The sequence below is a fragment of the Opisthocomus hoazin genome, chromosome 20, assembly GCF_030867145.1.
Source record: "Opisthocomus hoazin isolate bOpiHoa1 chromosome 20, bOpiHoa1.hap1, whole genome shotgun sequence".
Classification (NCBI taxonomy): Eukaryota; Metazoa; Chordata; class Aves; order Opisthocomiformes; family Opisthocomidae; genus Opisthocomus; species Opisthocomus hoazin.
In genome coordinates this window covers 11,007,784-11,022,942 of record NC_134433.1, presented here as the reverse complement: position 1 = coordinate 11,022,942, position 15,159 = coordinate 11,007,784, and the positions used below count along the sequence as shown (strand labels likewise).

Here is a 15,159-nt window from a genome sequence, read left to right as displayed (position 1 = left end):
TGGTTCACTTCAGAGCGCAGGGGGAAGCGCTTCCGAGCACAGCCAGCTCCGCGCAGCCAGAAACTGCCCTTTCTGCTGGGGCCCTGCACAGGCAGCGGCAGCCCCCGGCCTTCCCCGCGGCGTTCCACGAGAAGGGGAGAGCGGACGCGGAGCCCGGGAGGCCGCTGCCCCAGTGCCCTCTCTTACAGCAGCTGCGATGAGCGAGTTAGTGGTCGGTGCCGTTAAACGACCCCTGGGACGGAGACAATTTTCATTTGCAATCGTGCAAAGCAAACTCAAATCACAGGGAAGGGGGGGGACTGCAGTGGCTGCAGACCAGATGAGACAGATTCCAACAATTTTCAGTGTAATGCACTTTTATTGCACAACACAAACTTTGCATCCACATTTTCCTGTATGTATTTTAAATAAAACCCGTAGACTATATATTACCAGAACTGAAAAGTCAAACATCGTAAGAAATCGTATACTACAGTACTCATAGTATTAAACATCAGACATCAACTTACTTAAAGCAAAACGCATTAGGAGGTAATTCCAAATCCTGACTGTTTGCACCCAGGCTGGATTTTCAAAGGCATTACGGGTTACAATGCATAGACACGTACAACTGGTAATTCAGCAAAACAAAATCCTTTTATAAAAGTCACAGTGAAAGTGTAGGTAAACTTATACTAAGCTTGTGCAAGTAAAATGAGTAAGAACTGCTGTTCTGGAAAGCAGCTTCCAGTTAGAGGACTATATACAGAATACACAACATAATTACTCTGTGAAACCTAGCTTATTTGCAGAAAGGTCATGAAAGACTGGAGGCTTTTTTCTTTGTTAAATGAAATCATGTTGCCATATCCCAAAACTCAGAATTATCCTGGGCCCTCTCTGCTGTATGTGAACAAGCTGAAAACATTCAAATTGTTTACCTACAAATAACCGAAGAGATCAATGCTACTCAGTTCAGTAATACCAATCATAACTTAAAGCCAGGGGGTCTATAAATTGTCCAGAGTAAAGTAGTTATTAAAGGAAGAAAGTGAAACAAATAGCACGTCCCAGGATTTATGGTGAGCTAAGAGATCACCTTTCTACAGTCTTTGCTCTGAAGTCATATCTTACCTGTCAGGCAGTTGCGTCCCAAACTTGATCACTCCACTTTGCCATGCAGAACAGAAAGATCCAATGCATAACCTGTGGCACAAAGGTCCTCAGACCTCTGAACAACGATGCTGAAATTCAAGTAGTGTGACCACGCCACCACCTCAGCCGCCACTGCTGCATTTCCCAGTGCAATCCACAGCCACTGGATTTTCCCACCCACTGAACTCGATACACCACAATACAATGAACTTACACAGAAAATGGATGAACAGTTGGGGCTAGCTGGGCTTCCAGACAGACTGGATCCTCTGCCTGCCCTCACGTAAGTGGTGGTGAATCTTGCTCTGCCTCACACAGCACAAGGGTTGGAATAAAATGAAAAGAACACTCTGCAATGCAAACAATCAGCTCTAACATGAGACTTTCCCTGCTAGGACCTCCACCATCTTCCTCATCATGTCACCTGTCCCAGGTCATCTGTAATCAAGAACGAGCAGTGAGAATAAAGTTGGGTGGGAAGGTTCCCAGGGGTTGCAAATGCCAAACGAAGCTAGAAAATCGTGACCTTTAATTGTATCAGTATTTTTTTTAAAGTGAATAACCAAACAGAAGACCAATCATACAGTTATCCTTCAGCTCACAGCAAACAACCAACAAGGCCCTCAAACCCCAAAACACAGGTGCTTAACTTGAATACGTTATTAGGAACAGATGTCAGCCCTTAAAAGAAGTAAGAGCTTACATTTCTTAAGTCTTTAGAAAAACATAAAGCAGAGGAGTGAAATTAAAGGGAGTATGCAGTATTTTTAAAAATTCATTTGTTCAGATATTTTTGTCAGTACACTACATAGATTGGAACAATCTGGCTCAAAACAGATTAGGGTTTAACAAAGCTATCGTTTAGAACAGTTTAAAATAGCAACATCCCTCCGAGTGTGCTGGAATTTTAACAATCACTTCAGTAAAGGTCAGACTATGAACTTATGCAAATCAGTACCTTTCTCATATGGCAGAAGTCTTTGACTTTCTCCTTCAAGGACTTGCGCTTGCTAGACCCAACCCTGTGACTGCTTTGTGTCACTGCGGAAGCGATGGGCATCTAAGCGGCACAGAACAGAGACTGCAATTGGGTTAATAAGTACCCATTCTCTTAATTGTTGAGAATCAAGGAAGATTCTTGATTTTCCTGTAACTATGACAGCCTTTGCTTTTTCATACATTTAACACCTCTGGGATGAGTGATTTCACAAAATGGGGCAGAGGATACTAAGGAATAACCAGGCTTATCAGAAAACCAATGTTTAACTAACTCAACCCTTAACTCTCATGCTAGTTGCGGGAAAGAGCATTACACAACTGAACAACAACAACAAAATCTCGAACTATTCACATTAACAAATTCAGCTATTTGCATATATTACATCACGAGGTGTCTCCCAGGCAGACTTCCGAAAACTTTAAAAATCCATTAAAAGTGGGCTATGTAGAACTTTCTGCTGCAGCAACTTACTGCTTTTGCAATTCAGCTAACCAAGACCTGAAAACCCCCCAAACAAACCAGAGAATCCACACCCCCATCACTGCAGAAACTGATCCCTCATTACAGGTTTTGGCTAAAAAACAATACAGGTTTTGGCTAAAAGAAGTAAAAAAAAAAAAAAAAGTCCAGCAGTCTCAGAAGAAAACATGCACCACGAGGACAAGAGAGAATCTGTTAATGGCTCAAAGGCTTCCCCGATGAAGATGCTTCACTTTCCTCCAAGGAGGATGGAGGTTCAGCAATGAGTATTTCAGATTACTACACATTGTTGTATTCCAGTTAAGAAGCCTGCACCAAGTTGAAAAGTTAGGTTATTTTAAGCTTTTTTTAAAACTTGAAATCAACAGTCATTAAGTGGATGCTGCTCATAAATATTTTCTCATGTCGTTTTTGACTGCTTTAGAAAGATAAGTATACATTCTTCCTATTTTACAAGTGTAGAACAGATGCAGAAACATTTAATGTGCAGTGAAATTGGCCAAGTCACTTAATAGGAGACCGCACAGTAAGACCTCCCCTTGCTCCTTGTTAAAAACCACTAGACTATGCATAGAGGGGATGTTAAAGATTGTCACACAGCAACCTAAAAAAAACCCTAACAATGCTACTTTCTAAATAACTACCCCTCAACTGTCCCACTATTACCCCCAGTATTCACAAAAAAACTGAGTAATCACTGCAATCCAGGTATGCAATCTGTGCTTTGAAAATATTTCAGACTTCTTGGGGGGGGGAGAAGGTTGATTCTAACACACATGCTCCTGCATGTATGCTGCCTCAGAACACGAAATAAAAAATGTCTTTCCTTCATACTGAATGAGCTAAATGGACTGACACGCATTCTTCTTTTAACGATCTGCAATCATGATATTCATAGCAACATTATATTGACAACATGAGACCGTATACTGCACGGCCAATTTTTCCACAGTGCCAGCTTGCAAACACAGGGTATTTTGAGCGTGGGGGTGAGAAAGTAGCTATGTGGATGATAAAGTGGCAAAAAAGGAGAAGTGCAGAGAAATAGGTAAATATATTCTAGCAAACCTCTGGCCTAGCCAGATATAAAAAAGAGTCCTAAAGGAAAAAAAAAGCAGTATTACGTAGGCATTTAGTTTAATTAGACAATTATAAAGCATTCATGATATACAAAACCATCATCTTAAACATGGATTTAGTAGATCAGCTACTCACATTTTTGTTGCAAATGCAGAATTTCAAAAATTACACTATATGCCAAGAAAAGGTAAGTCAATAATGTTATATAAACCAGTTATTATAGTCCCTTGACATGCGCCTGCACAACTCTTCTGTTTCTGTCAAAAAATTAATACATATTAGGCAATATCATCTAAATAATTGTAAACAAAGACTGCTTAGAACAAGTATACTCAATAACAACATTGTTAACTTGCACAAATCACAACGCAGAATGTATGTGTGTAACGAAAGCATGTTGGCTCAAACCCATGTTTTCTTTTTCAATATTGCACTTAATGTTTGCTGTCTTCTGGAGGACCTGAAGGATGAAAGCTTCAACTAAGATCCAGCTGATACAGACCAAGATTTTAATTTTTATCTTTTTGCTTAGGTAGTCTTCCTTACTTATTTAAGCAATAAACAGGAAAAAGTTATAAAATACCACTGTGTGCATATTAGGAAATAGCAAACATGATCGAAGCAGGAATTTTGTCATCATAGCTTCTCTAGAGTAACAGTGGAAAAATTCTTACAGCCAAACCAAAAAACATACTGTTAAATCAAATCAGACTGTGTTCCATTTCTGCAAGTAGTGCTGAAATTCCAACCAGAGTTACGTCCCATGTAAATACATGCATGGCAAGTGGCAAAACCCACCAAATAACCCAGTACAACTGCAACTCTCATTGCAGTCTCCACATAAACTGATGCTGAAAATCCTGAACTTAAATGTCTGAAGTGTACAAGCAGCCAAAACTCTGTAAACCTCACTTTAAGACCTTACGCCATTTTATTAGAAATCATGGTTTGCAATTTAAGATTCCCTGGGGAAAAAAAAAAATAATAATGAAGCCAGCAGAGTAGCAAAGAAACCATGCAAGCTTCCTCTCATTTTAGGGAAACTTTACTAGTCTTGGTTTGACTTTTAATTTTGGGTTGTCAAACACAAGTACAACAACTTGCAACCCAAAGGCCAATATTTAAGAAAACAATTTAAACAAACTTAAAGTAAGATCCAAACACACGTAATTTCCTCCATTCCAACATTTAAGCTCTGGACTTGAAACTCAGCACTTGACAAGGATCCTCTGTAAGTAACCATTTGAAAAAAGATCATTAGAGTTATATGCCCCCACCTCAGAGAGACCATTTACTAAAAATTCCTAAATTAAATACATAAAAGTGTGACAATGCAAACAATTTGCCTCTTTTTTGCAAGACAATTTGATCATAAAGTTCTTAGAACTATTCTAAAAATTACCTCAGATAACTGAGAATTTTTATCATTGCAATTAACTGATTTATTAAGTGTTCTGGTAAAAAGTATAATTAAGGAATATTCTTGGATTAACTAATCCAATGGAATGCAATATGCAAACATTTACTTTCCCCCTCTCTTTAAAATTGTTTTGAGCCACCTCAAGGGGGGTCTATCAGAAAAATACTTCAGTTTTGTGTACCTAACAACACAGTAATATCTTCAGATGTTTAGATCTACCTTTCAGTTTTGGACATAAAGTAATTCAACTTTGGGATGCAGTTACTAATGTCAGAAATGCAACAACTACTTTCTGAAAAGAATATGATTCTGCAATGGCTGCCTCTTTCAGTGTGGAAAGAAATTTACTACCCAGATACACTGGTTCATAATTATAGAGAAATATTTGAATATGAAGGTTGAAATTTTTTTCTCCTGATATTACACCAGGAAGGGTGAACAACAATGTTAAAAATGAGACTTAACTGTCTGAAGAAGGTGAGGTGAAGGAAGCACTTGCCTAGTATGATCATTTGACTCTAACTCTAGAACAAAGTTTAATATCACAGAATGTAAAAAGAGTCAGTAATAAAATAATATACATTAAGTATTCCTCTTACTTCTGCTAATAGGAACACACATCCACGGTTTTCTCATTTACCAAAAGCCTTTGTAAATGACCTGATTCTATAGAGCTTCTTTTTTTGTAGATACTGTAAACATTTAGAATTTCTAAGGCTAAAAACAGGCACAAGTCTTCCATGAACAGTTATTATTTCTAAAACCATTAAGGAATATATTCCAAATCTGCTATCCCTTTTTGTAACAATGGAAGTAACTGAAATACAGTATTATAATTCACCATGCAGATTCTTAATTAAAAAAGAAATATAGCTTAATCGTGACAACAACTAATGATATATAGGGAATACTTTTTTTTTCTTTTTCCAGATGATCTGTTACATCAAAATTACATTTCCAGAATCTCTGTGCTGGGTGTAACTCAATTTTATAAAGTTGTAAGTTTAAGCAGTGACTGAAACATTTCTAAGTGGATAAAATTCAACCACATTATGTCAGCATTATTAGCACCTCAGCTTTATAACAATGCAGGTGAGATCTGCAATACCCATTTTGCAGACTATGATACTAAAGCCACATGGTACGTGGAACCTTTTAAAAGATGTTAGATGCTCTTCTCCATAATTTCCATGAGGTGATTTTGTTTTGTGCCTCGTTAAGGTACCTGAGCCAACAGTCTTGTTTCAGGCTGGTTTTTCAAGATTTCAGAGGTTTTTCAACCTCGGTGACAGGCTCCCCCTTTTGCTGAGCAGCTACGCATTAGCCAACATTTCAGCAGACTGATTCCAACACATGTTAGCAGCAATGCATTTCCAGAGACATGCTGCAAAAATATTAAAAGCAATTGTTGTCTAGAAGTCCTCTTGTCCCCTGCACCGTTCTGGACAAAATAACTCACCACCAAGTAATCTTGAATTCATAGATAGGACGCTTGCAGTAATAGTGATTTATCAGGTGTTTATCGCACACCCCGATACACTGATGATCCACAGTTATCCCTCTGTCAGACAGGTCTGTCACAATGCAGTGCAGAAGATCATATACATCAGCTACAGCCTCCCAGGGGCCAAAAGATACATCTACTTCGCAGTGATGTTCAAACAGCTTTGTCTCACTTTCACTCCTTTCAAACCGTAAGGAATTGAAATGCGGGCATTCATAGGGAGTGATGGGCATCTCTTCTTTGAAGACACAGACCTTCAGTTTTGCAAATCTTGCTTTTCTTTGCATAGCTCTAAGCTTTGCTATTTCGATTATCCGTTCCAAATGATCTACCAAAAAAAGGAAAAAGTTGAAAATAACAACGAAGCACCCAGTAAAAGAAAACAAATGCAATTATTTCATGTGAAACATATTACTGCAACGTTTATCAAGTTATTCTTCACATAGTATTAGCAGCAACAGGAAGCTTCAACTGCAGCTCCTAACAGAACAAATGGAGAGGCAGAGAAACCTTCTCCTGTAATAAGCCTTGCATGTTATGGCCTAGATCTTGCTCCCTTTTAAGACAGCACAAAAATCCGCATCCTTGGATACAGCAGGAACAAATCTGACGTGGAGACCTCAAAGATCTAAAAAGCATGAAAAGTACGTAATAAACTTCTCAAATACAATGGAATTAGTTTGAAAGCTGAAAGCAGACCTGCAAGCACCATGTATACTACTTGAATCGCGCTAGAAGAAACAGTCAATACTACTTTGTTTATTTACCTTTGTAATATGGCATTAGGCCCAGGAAAGCTTGTCTAACTTTTTCTCCTTTAAGAGGCTGGATGTCCTCTAGGTTGTCTAGCAATGGTCCTATGGAATAATACTGTGCTTCCTTGTAAACTGACCTCACTCGCTCTCTTGGCGGCAGGTCACCAGATCGTAGAAAGTTAAGTATGTCTCTAAAAAAAGGCAAAAATGTTATTAAGTAACAAGTTTCCACCAGAATGGCTGCAGGTAGGAAAGGAGAGAAAACGCTGAATATTCATTGTTTATTCTATTGAGATAGAAGTCCTTATGCTTCGACAGCAACTGAAATAAGTCTGAGTCATATTTGCAACATATGTTTTTAAAAGCATTTGCCATGTTCAAGTTCCAGGTCAACATTTCACATTCTGCCTCTGTTAATGTCAAAACTCATTCAAAAAATATAATCATATTTTAAAGAACAAGTTCAAAGTGGAGGAACAACTCAAAATAGAAGAGAACACACAGTACTCCATGGGAAAGATATCATAGTCACTGTATTTCAAAGTTAGGTCTGTGACAAAATAATCTTTTTAATTTTCCTAGAGAATCATATGCACGAGCTTTTTATCCCACACAGAACCAGGATTCTATCTGACTGGATGATGCATTTCCAAAGGAGGTGTTCTCTTCACAGGATCAGGGCCATATACACTTGTAGTATATAATACTACTAGAACATTTCCTTGTAGGTCTGAAACACTGATAAGGTACAAGATTTTTTAACAGGGAAAGAAATCACTTTATAAGCATTAACCAACAAAACTATTATTGACCATATCAAATAAAACAAGCATTACTGCAATCTTCATTAGAATGTCAACAAATACAGCACGTGCTAATTTGGCTCTCTGTTCCAGCTATCTTTTCAATTCAAATTGATAACATTACAAATTAATTGCTTTTCCAGCAAAGCGGCAGGCACTTCCAAACTGCCAAATGTAAAGAAACTATTATTTTCCAATAAATACAGTGGCTTAATCTATTTCTGTCCCAATTATCGTACAATCCAAATGTGCTTTGAAAATAATTCAGTCCTTCTCTGTTGAAGAGATTAAGGAAATGTCAGCAAAGGAGAAACAAGAAACGTAAGTTAAATTGCAAAGTGTGCTTTGGGCAAAGAACCCATGAACGTTAACCCATGAACACTGCTTACCTTTTCTAGAAATCTCACACCAATTCAAACAAAATATTAGTAAGATCATAGTTAATTTAATTAAAAATAAAACAAAAGCTAAACACTTAAGAAGGAATCCTGAAGGTGAAGGAATATGGTTCTACCAGCAAAACCAATTTAAGAAAGAATTCTTTGAGGCTTGTGCTTTTTTACCAGTTACCTTATATCCTGTTTAAACACTGAAAACATCGTATGTTCAACTGTTTAAGAAACCTAGATGCATTCCTTCCATTCCCTCTTTATCATAAATACTGTAGTATCAATTTTTAAAGTGTTGTACAAAACAGCTATCAATGCCAAATACATTATTTTTTAAAACATCAAAACAACTTGCTACCTTGAAAGGAGATACTCTAGAGGAGACAATGTACAAATTCAAAACAATAATTGGTTTTCTTTTCCCATTGTAAAAGTTAAGCCCTTAAAAATAAAATATAGTTTTTAAATTGCAATATACTCTTCTCTTGTGATGCTTCAAAGGTGTAGATGCCAGCCAGTCACAATTACCTACTACACAAATATGATTTAACTAGAAGGAAAAATAAAAAGTTAGTACTTGTTTTTCTTTAAAGTAACTTTCTTCAGTAACAACTGAAGGGTGGTGAAACACTGGAATGGGTTGCCCAGAGAGGTAGTGGAGGCCCCATCCCTGGAAACATTCAAGGCCAGTTGGACAGGGCTCTGAGCAACCTGATCTAGTTAGTGGTGTTCCTGCTCGCTGCGGGGGGGTTGGACTAGATGACCTCTAGGGGTCCCTTTCGACCCAAAACCTTCTATGATTCTAACTTCTAAAGTATACTACTGAGGACACCGTACATACCCAAAGTAGGTTCCATCTCTGTCAATAAAGTATCTGCCTTCAGCATCTGTTGGAATATAGTGCCTTCCACTGAACATAGCCGCCAACATCGTGTCCTCGTAACGTCTCAGTGTTGACAGTCTTGTTGTAAAATACATGCCTCCTACGTTTAGTGGAACAACTTCTGGAAACTGCAAAAGCAATCACATCATCAGAAATGAGCCTCTAGTCCTTTGCAGACATGTTCAGGCCAAAAGGGCTGCAACTTCTAGAAGACACAGCATACCGTCTTTGCCACTGTGACATAACTTGGTCTCGCAGAGGCTTTTTCCCTGGCCTGTTGTCACAAAAAAGGAGTTCAAGGGTTAACAACTTGAACACTTTGGCTGCTTCCGGGTGTAACCGGTGAATGTGTGCATTTGTCAGAAATCCGAAACAGCAGTAATCACTCAGCTTTAGTATCAGATGTTCATTAAATGCATGAATGCCTCCTCTTGGCTCTTTTAAGGAAAGAAAAATATAAAACCAAAACCCCTCCCCACCCTTAAACACACACACACATGCACACAAAAGGTACGAAATCTGAGGCCAACCTTGGGACTTGCACTCAGTTGCTACTCTACTGGTTCCTTTACACTACTATGCTATACGCTGAAAAAACCCTGTGATTCTGTGTTTACATCAGGATTACAGCAGGCCTAAAAATCTCAGTATCACACTTTCAGATGCCTCGGTACCAGAATAAACACTTAGTTTTATTTGTCAAGTCTAAACATGGATGGAAATTCTGAGTAATCCTGCCAAGCTGCCGAAGTAAAATTCAAGAGACAGTTTTATTCAACAATTTAGCTACTAATGGAAACTGAACTGGATATCCATAAATACTCCAGCAAAGCAATCCTGAGTCCTTTGGCACCCGAGCAGTACGTGCCGCAGTAACTGGACCTTATCAGATGAACAGTACCAGAGAGCTCTTACCTGCTGAGGCAGCAGAGGTAGCGCTTGTCCTGCCTGGGTTGCAGTAGGAGTGGCTGGCTCTTGGAAATCATCCTCTGCATCTGAGCTCGACATGGCATCATCCGGGTCTCCGCTCACTTTGTTCTGCCCTGTAACTACCACCATCCCTCTGGCTCTGGTCAGCAGGTCTGCTGGGTAGGCAGCCGTGGCAATGCTAAATGGGAAACAGGACCCAAATCACTCCGGCACTCTCCCCACCAGCTGCAGATCGCGCGGCCGGCAAGGCACGTCCCTCCCCGGCTTTACACCGATAATTTACAATGGCTTTGTTATTACGGGGAAATGAATCACAGCGAGAATGACTATTGTGCTGAGAAACAAACTCGGGGAGGGCTGTCTCTGCAGGAACGCAGTTTGCAGAGCTGTACCAAGGTCCTGCAGGCACAGAGCCCCTGCCAGTGGCTGGGTAAGAGACCGGCGTCCATTGGCTGCGCGGTGCCGGGCGTGATTGGCTCCGCCACGCTTTTGCAGCAAAATGTCATTTGCTGGGTGCGTCTGGGTGGCTGCTGTCCCACCTCGGCCACCGCAATAGGCCATCTGCAGAAGCACGTCCTGAAATGCGGGCGCTCATTGGCCGTGCGCGCTGTGCAACAACCGGACTCCGGCTCCCCACCGAGCTCCCCGTCTGTCACCTTCAGCTGCAGAAGCGGAGCAGACCCTGCTACGGACAGTGGCAGGCACCTCTTCGGTTCTAGCATGTCCTGTGAAATGAGAAAATGGAGCTTTCTAACCAGACAGAGAAAGCAGACTTTTTCCTGCCCACTGCATCACATCGTACCGTACACAAACGCACGTCTCTGATACGCATGTATTTAACTCCACATATTACCTTGTGCATTTACTGCTAATTATCAATTTCCTTTCCTGCCCAGAAAAAAATGCATAGCAGCACCAACTATAATGCTTTCACAGTCCATCTTCAACCAGAGGATGGGACAGACTGACAATAACGTGCATTATGAAAATAATAATTGAAAGAGCAGAGCAGGAAAGACTAAAAACCCTGCTGTTCTCTTTACACTGCATCCTTATGTAAAAAGTACCTCCGTTTACAGGATTGCTGTGGTGTCTCTGGTGGCATCACATCCTAACAAAGCCATTATGCTACTGGAGGTTTTATCCAGTTTTCTAACTCTGCAAGCTCTTTCTCTCAAATCACTATAAAATGTAAAAAGAGAAAATATTTGCACAAGCACATGTGGCACATTTATTTATTGACTAAATGTTTCATAAAGGTTGCTTCCAATCAAAATCAACAAGCAGAAATGACATATTTTAATAGCCATTTAATGATTCATTATTCTGCCTTACTAATTCTCTAATACAGTCATTAGGCACATCGTCAGGCTGTCTGTAGATTTTAGTTCTTAAAGAAAAAGCTGCAAGTTAAAATGAACCCAGACAAAACTGGGATGCTCCTGGTCAAAACAGACACTCTTCAGAGAGCTGATCACACCAAAACCTCCACATTCTGTGGGAGAGTACATAGCTGCCTTTCACAAAAATTTGGAGGTGAATTCTAGATCCTGTTTAACACCCTAATAAACCTAGATAAATAGGTAACATGAAGTTTCGAAAATTTCCTTTTAAACACCAGCTTGTTAAGAGGTTTGTCTCGGCTCAGGATAGGTATTTAATTTCTCTTCTCTACAGTTCAAAAGATGGACTTCCACTTCATAATCATTTTTCCACCACAGTACAATGCACAAGCACATAAATAAGGATGGAAGGGCTTCTTAATGTCCACACCTTATTAACGATTTTAATATTTATCCTGAAACAACATTTATTTTGACACCATCAATTATCAAAACAAGCCAGCTATGACTCACAGATAAAGAGCATATACAACACAAATGAAAGATTATTTTGGTAGGGACAAAAATTCGGTAAACAAATTATCATCATGAAACAGCTTGTAGAAGCTTAATTTATAAGATGTATAGCCAAAATTGAGTGTGAGGCTGTATTTACTGTCAATTCATAACGCTGTTACTTGAAACCAGTGCTTTGACTGCTCTACTTCCAGCTCTTAGGAGAGTTCAAAAGAACTCTAGACTGACCAAAAATGTGATCTTTAATTGTCCACATTTTTTTAAGAATGTCCCATAGCTTTCACGTAAATGGACCATACTCTGAATAAACAAAATTCAGCTCCATTAAGTATATCAGAATCATGGAACACAGAATGTGTTTCAGGTAAGTTCATCAATTTGGCATTGTACCAAAAAGGCCCTCTTTCCCACAGAAACAGAGGTTTGAGAAGATGGAATCCTTCTTCCTCTTTCATAATCCTCCTTGAACATGACACCAGGGTTTAGGGAAAAACATGAGAGGATAGATTAAGTATATTATGCTCATGAGTAATAAACTTCTTTTCTATTGGAATGTTCACACAAAGCAATCTCCTAAACAGTGAGGTTTAACATACAAAATCTCAGCCCGTAATTAGTCCAGGATTTAAAAAATAAGATTAGTGGCAGGAAAATGAAGAGATTGACCACTGACAAGTTTAACCTGCTTTCTGACGCTCATTAAAAGGCAACAGAAGTTTCTCTCTAGGTTTGCTTCACTTCCTGTTCATCCACAGACATGGAGTAGCGAAACAGCAGTATGCTGACTGGAGCAGAGAGTCTTCCTAAAAGAAAAACGTAAGCTAGTCACTGGCTAGTTTGCTGACATACAGTCTTCTGCATTCTGGTTCTCTGCATTTCGGTTCTCTCCATTTCATGACGAATACGCATCCATCTGAATACCCTCTTCTTGCCACTTCAAGCATACACAATAATTATTATTAACTAAGCACAAAAATATTTCTTTGTTAAATCTCTCAATAAAGTTGCACGGTTTGTTTTGTTTATTTAAACTAACTAAATGCATCCATTTCATTTTCAAATACGTCTAGGGCCAGATCAACAGATAATTAATGAGAAAACGCCACCAACAGGCAAAATGATTTCTATATCAAGTATTTAATTGAACCACACGTCAGCACCATCCAGCACTACCAGAAATACCTCCTTCCAGTTTACAAGCTACCTGTCATTTAAATAGCAGAGGTTACTTCCCGGAGCTTTGTTACTGACAGCTCAGATACCAGCTCACATACAGACGCCAAAGCAAGCTTACTAAATGAACCGGATGCACCAGTTTTGCTTCATTCCCTAGGGAACAACAGCAGCCCTAGAGCTGCATGGAGTTTTACTTGATACTAAGACTCCAAAAAGCTTTTCAAGGGTCTGCTGTTCCGTCAACTTTTCCACATCAGTTTAAACAACTTTCTCTTAAATACCTTCTGAGGTTATGCCGGTGTTGGCAAAGTTACATACCTATAAAAAAGTGACACAATGATTAGACAGTCAAAGTCTTTACCATTAAGGTACTGATGTATGCATCCATCATAGGAGACCTACAGAAACTGCTGTTCAGAGCCGACCAATTGGAACGTGCTTGTTCTGGGGAGATAGCGAGCAGACTGTTAGGAAGGCTCTCCCTTTCTCAAGAGAAACTGGGTCCCTGTGAGGACGCAGAATGAGAGGTGACTTAGCAGTCTCTCCGTACCTCAAAAAGACTCAGATGATCAAAGGTTTATGTGAAAAAAGAGGGAAAAGACATAATATCCAGTTAATTCTAAGGTATCTGCATCAAATTAGCAAAGAAACATCCTGAAAAAGGGCAGGGATCCCTGAGCTGCAGTAAGCTGTATTACACACCTGACCATAACACTCCGGACACCCTCAGCGTCTCTAGACATTCGCAACAGACAACACAGCGTATGGTGAAGGGATGCTGTCACTTTAGCGCTGGAGAGCAAAGACTGGGAGGATACGACGAGACGCCTCACCACCAGCGGCCTGGGGCAGGAGCCGGGCAGCAGGGAGGCCTACCCCCAGGACAGCGGCCAGGCCTACCCCGAGCACAGCAGGGAGGCCTACCCCCAGGACAGCGGCCATGCGGGCCCCGCTCGCTGGCCGCAGCAGCTGTCGCCTCACACGGCGTCTCACGGCACAGACGCGCTGCCACCAGCTGGCAGCAGCTTCCCAGCTTCAGCACCGCTGAGCGAGGCACCGACCCCTGTGCGGGCGCGGCAGCGCAGCCCCGAGCCAGCCAGATGCCTGCGTAGGCTTGATGTCCGGCAAATTACGGATTAATTAGGCACTTAAATCGTTAAAGGACTTCGCCAGAACGCGTCCGCGGATCGGGAGCTGTGACCAGCCCAAGCCGAGGACCTGCCCCGACCCCCCCAGCGCGGTCCCTGGCAACCACCGCTCCCCGGGCCGGGCCCGGCCGGCGCCTCAGCGCCTCTCCCCGCCCCTCACCTCACGGGCGGCCGGGGAACGCTGCCGCCACCGCGCCCCCTGCCGGGCTGCGGGGGAACCGCCCGCCGCCACAGCCGCCGAAGGAGGGCCCCGCCTCTCCGCCGCCCGCCCGCCCGCCCTCACCTGCTGCGCGCCCGCGGCGGCTCCGGAGCGGGGAGGGGATGGAGAGCGGCCGCCGCGCCCCCGCGTCACGTAGGGCCCATCCGGGTCACGCCGGGCGGGGCCGAGGCCCGGGACAGTCCCGTCACGGGAGGCGGGGAGGCGCGGACACCGCGGCTGGGTGGTGTTTGGCGTTTTTCCTCCTTTCCGCTCATCTATGAGGAGAAACGTCCCGTAAATCACCCAGTTCATTACCGGTCCGGTAGCGGCACCGGGAGGGAGGGACGGGGGCAGGCGGCCGGGCCCGCGCCGTCCGGGGCGGTGAGGCGAGGGGCGCGG

General features: G+C 41.6%; 1 protein-coding gene across 9 annotated transcripts; it reads right to left on the bottom strand.

The window, feature by feature from the left end:
- Positions 1-348: 348 nt before the first annotated feature.
- On the bottom strand, positions 349-15,062 carry KCTD7 (potassium channel tetramerization domain containing 7). Of its 9 annotated transcripts, none has more exons than XM_075440257.1 (9): positions 14,722-14,803; positions 13,775-13,857; positions 12,911-13,040; positions 11,035-11,103; positions 10,364-10,556; positions 9,672-9,722; positions 9,407-9,576; positions 7,386-7,564; positions 349-6,946 (listed from the first exon to the last, which is right to left on the bottom strand). In XM_075440257.1, exons 5-9 carry the CDS (start codon positions 10,505-10,507, stop codon positions 6,570-6,572), a joined length of 921 nt encoding a protein of 306 aa, XP_075296372.1. In that variant the 5' UTR covers positions 10,508-10,556; positions 11,035-11,103; positions 12,911-13,040; positions 13,775-13,857; positions 14,722-14,803; the 3' UTR covers positions 349-6,569. The 9 variants fall into 9 exon arrangements, with proteins under 9 accessions (XP_075296372.1, XP_075296371.1, XP_075296375.1 ...); XM_075440256.1 differs by lacking the exon at positions 14,722-14,803 and adding an exon at positions 14,116-14,628 and having other exon boundaries at positions 13,775-13,918; XM_075440260.1 differs by lacking the exon at positions 14,722-14,803 and adding an exon at positions 14,116-14,628 and having other exon boundaries at positions 12,920-13,040; positions 13,775-13,918.
- Positions 15,063-15,159: the final 97 nt, after the last annotated feature.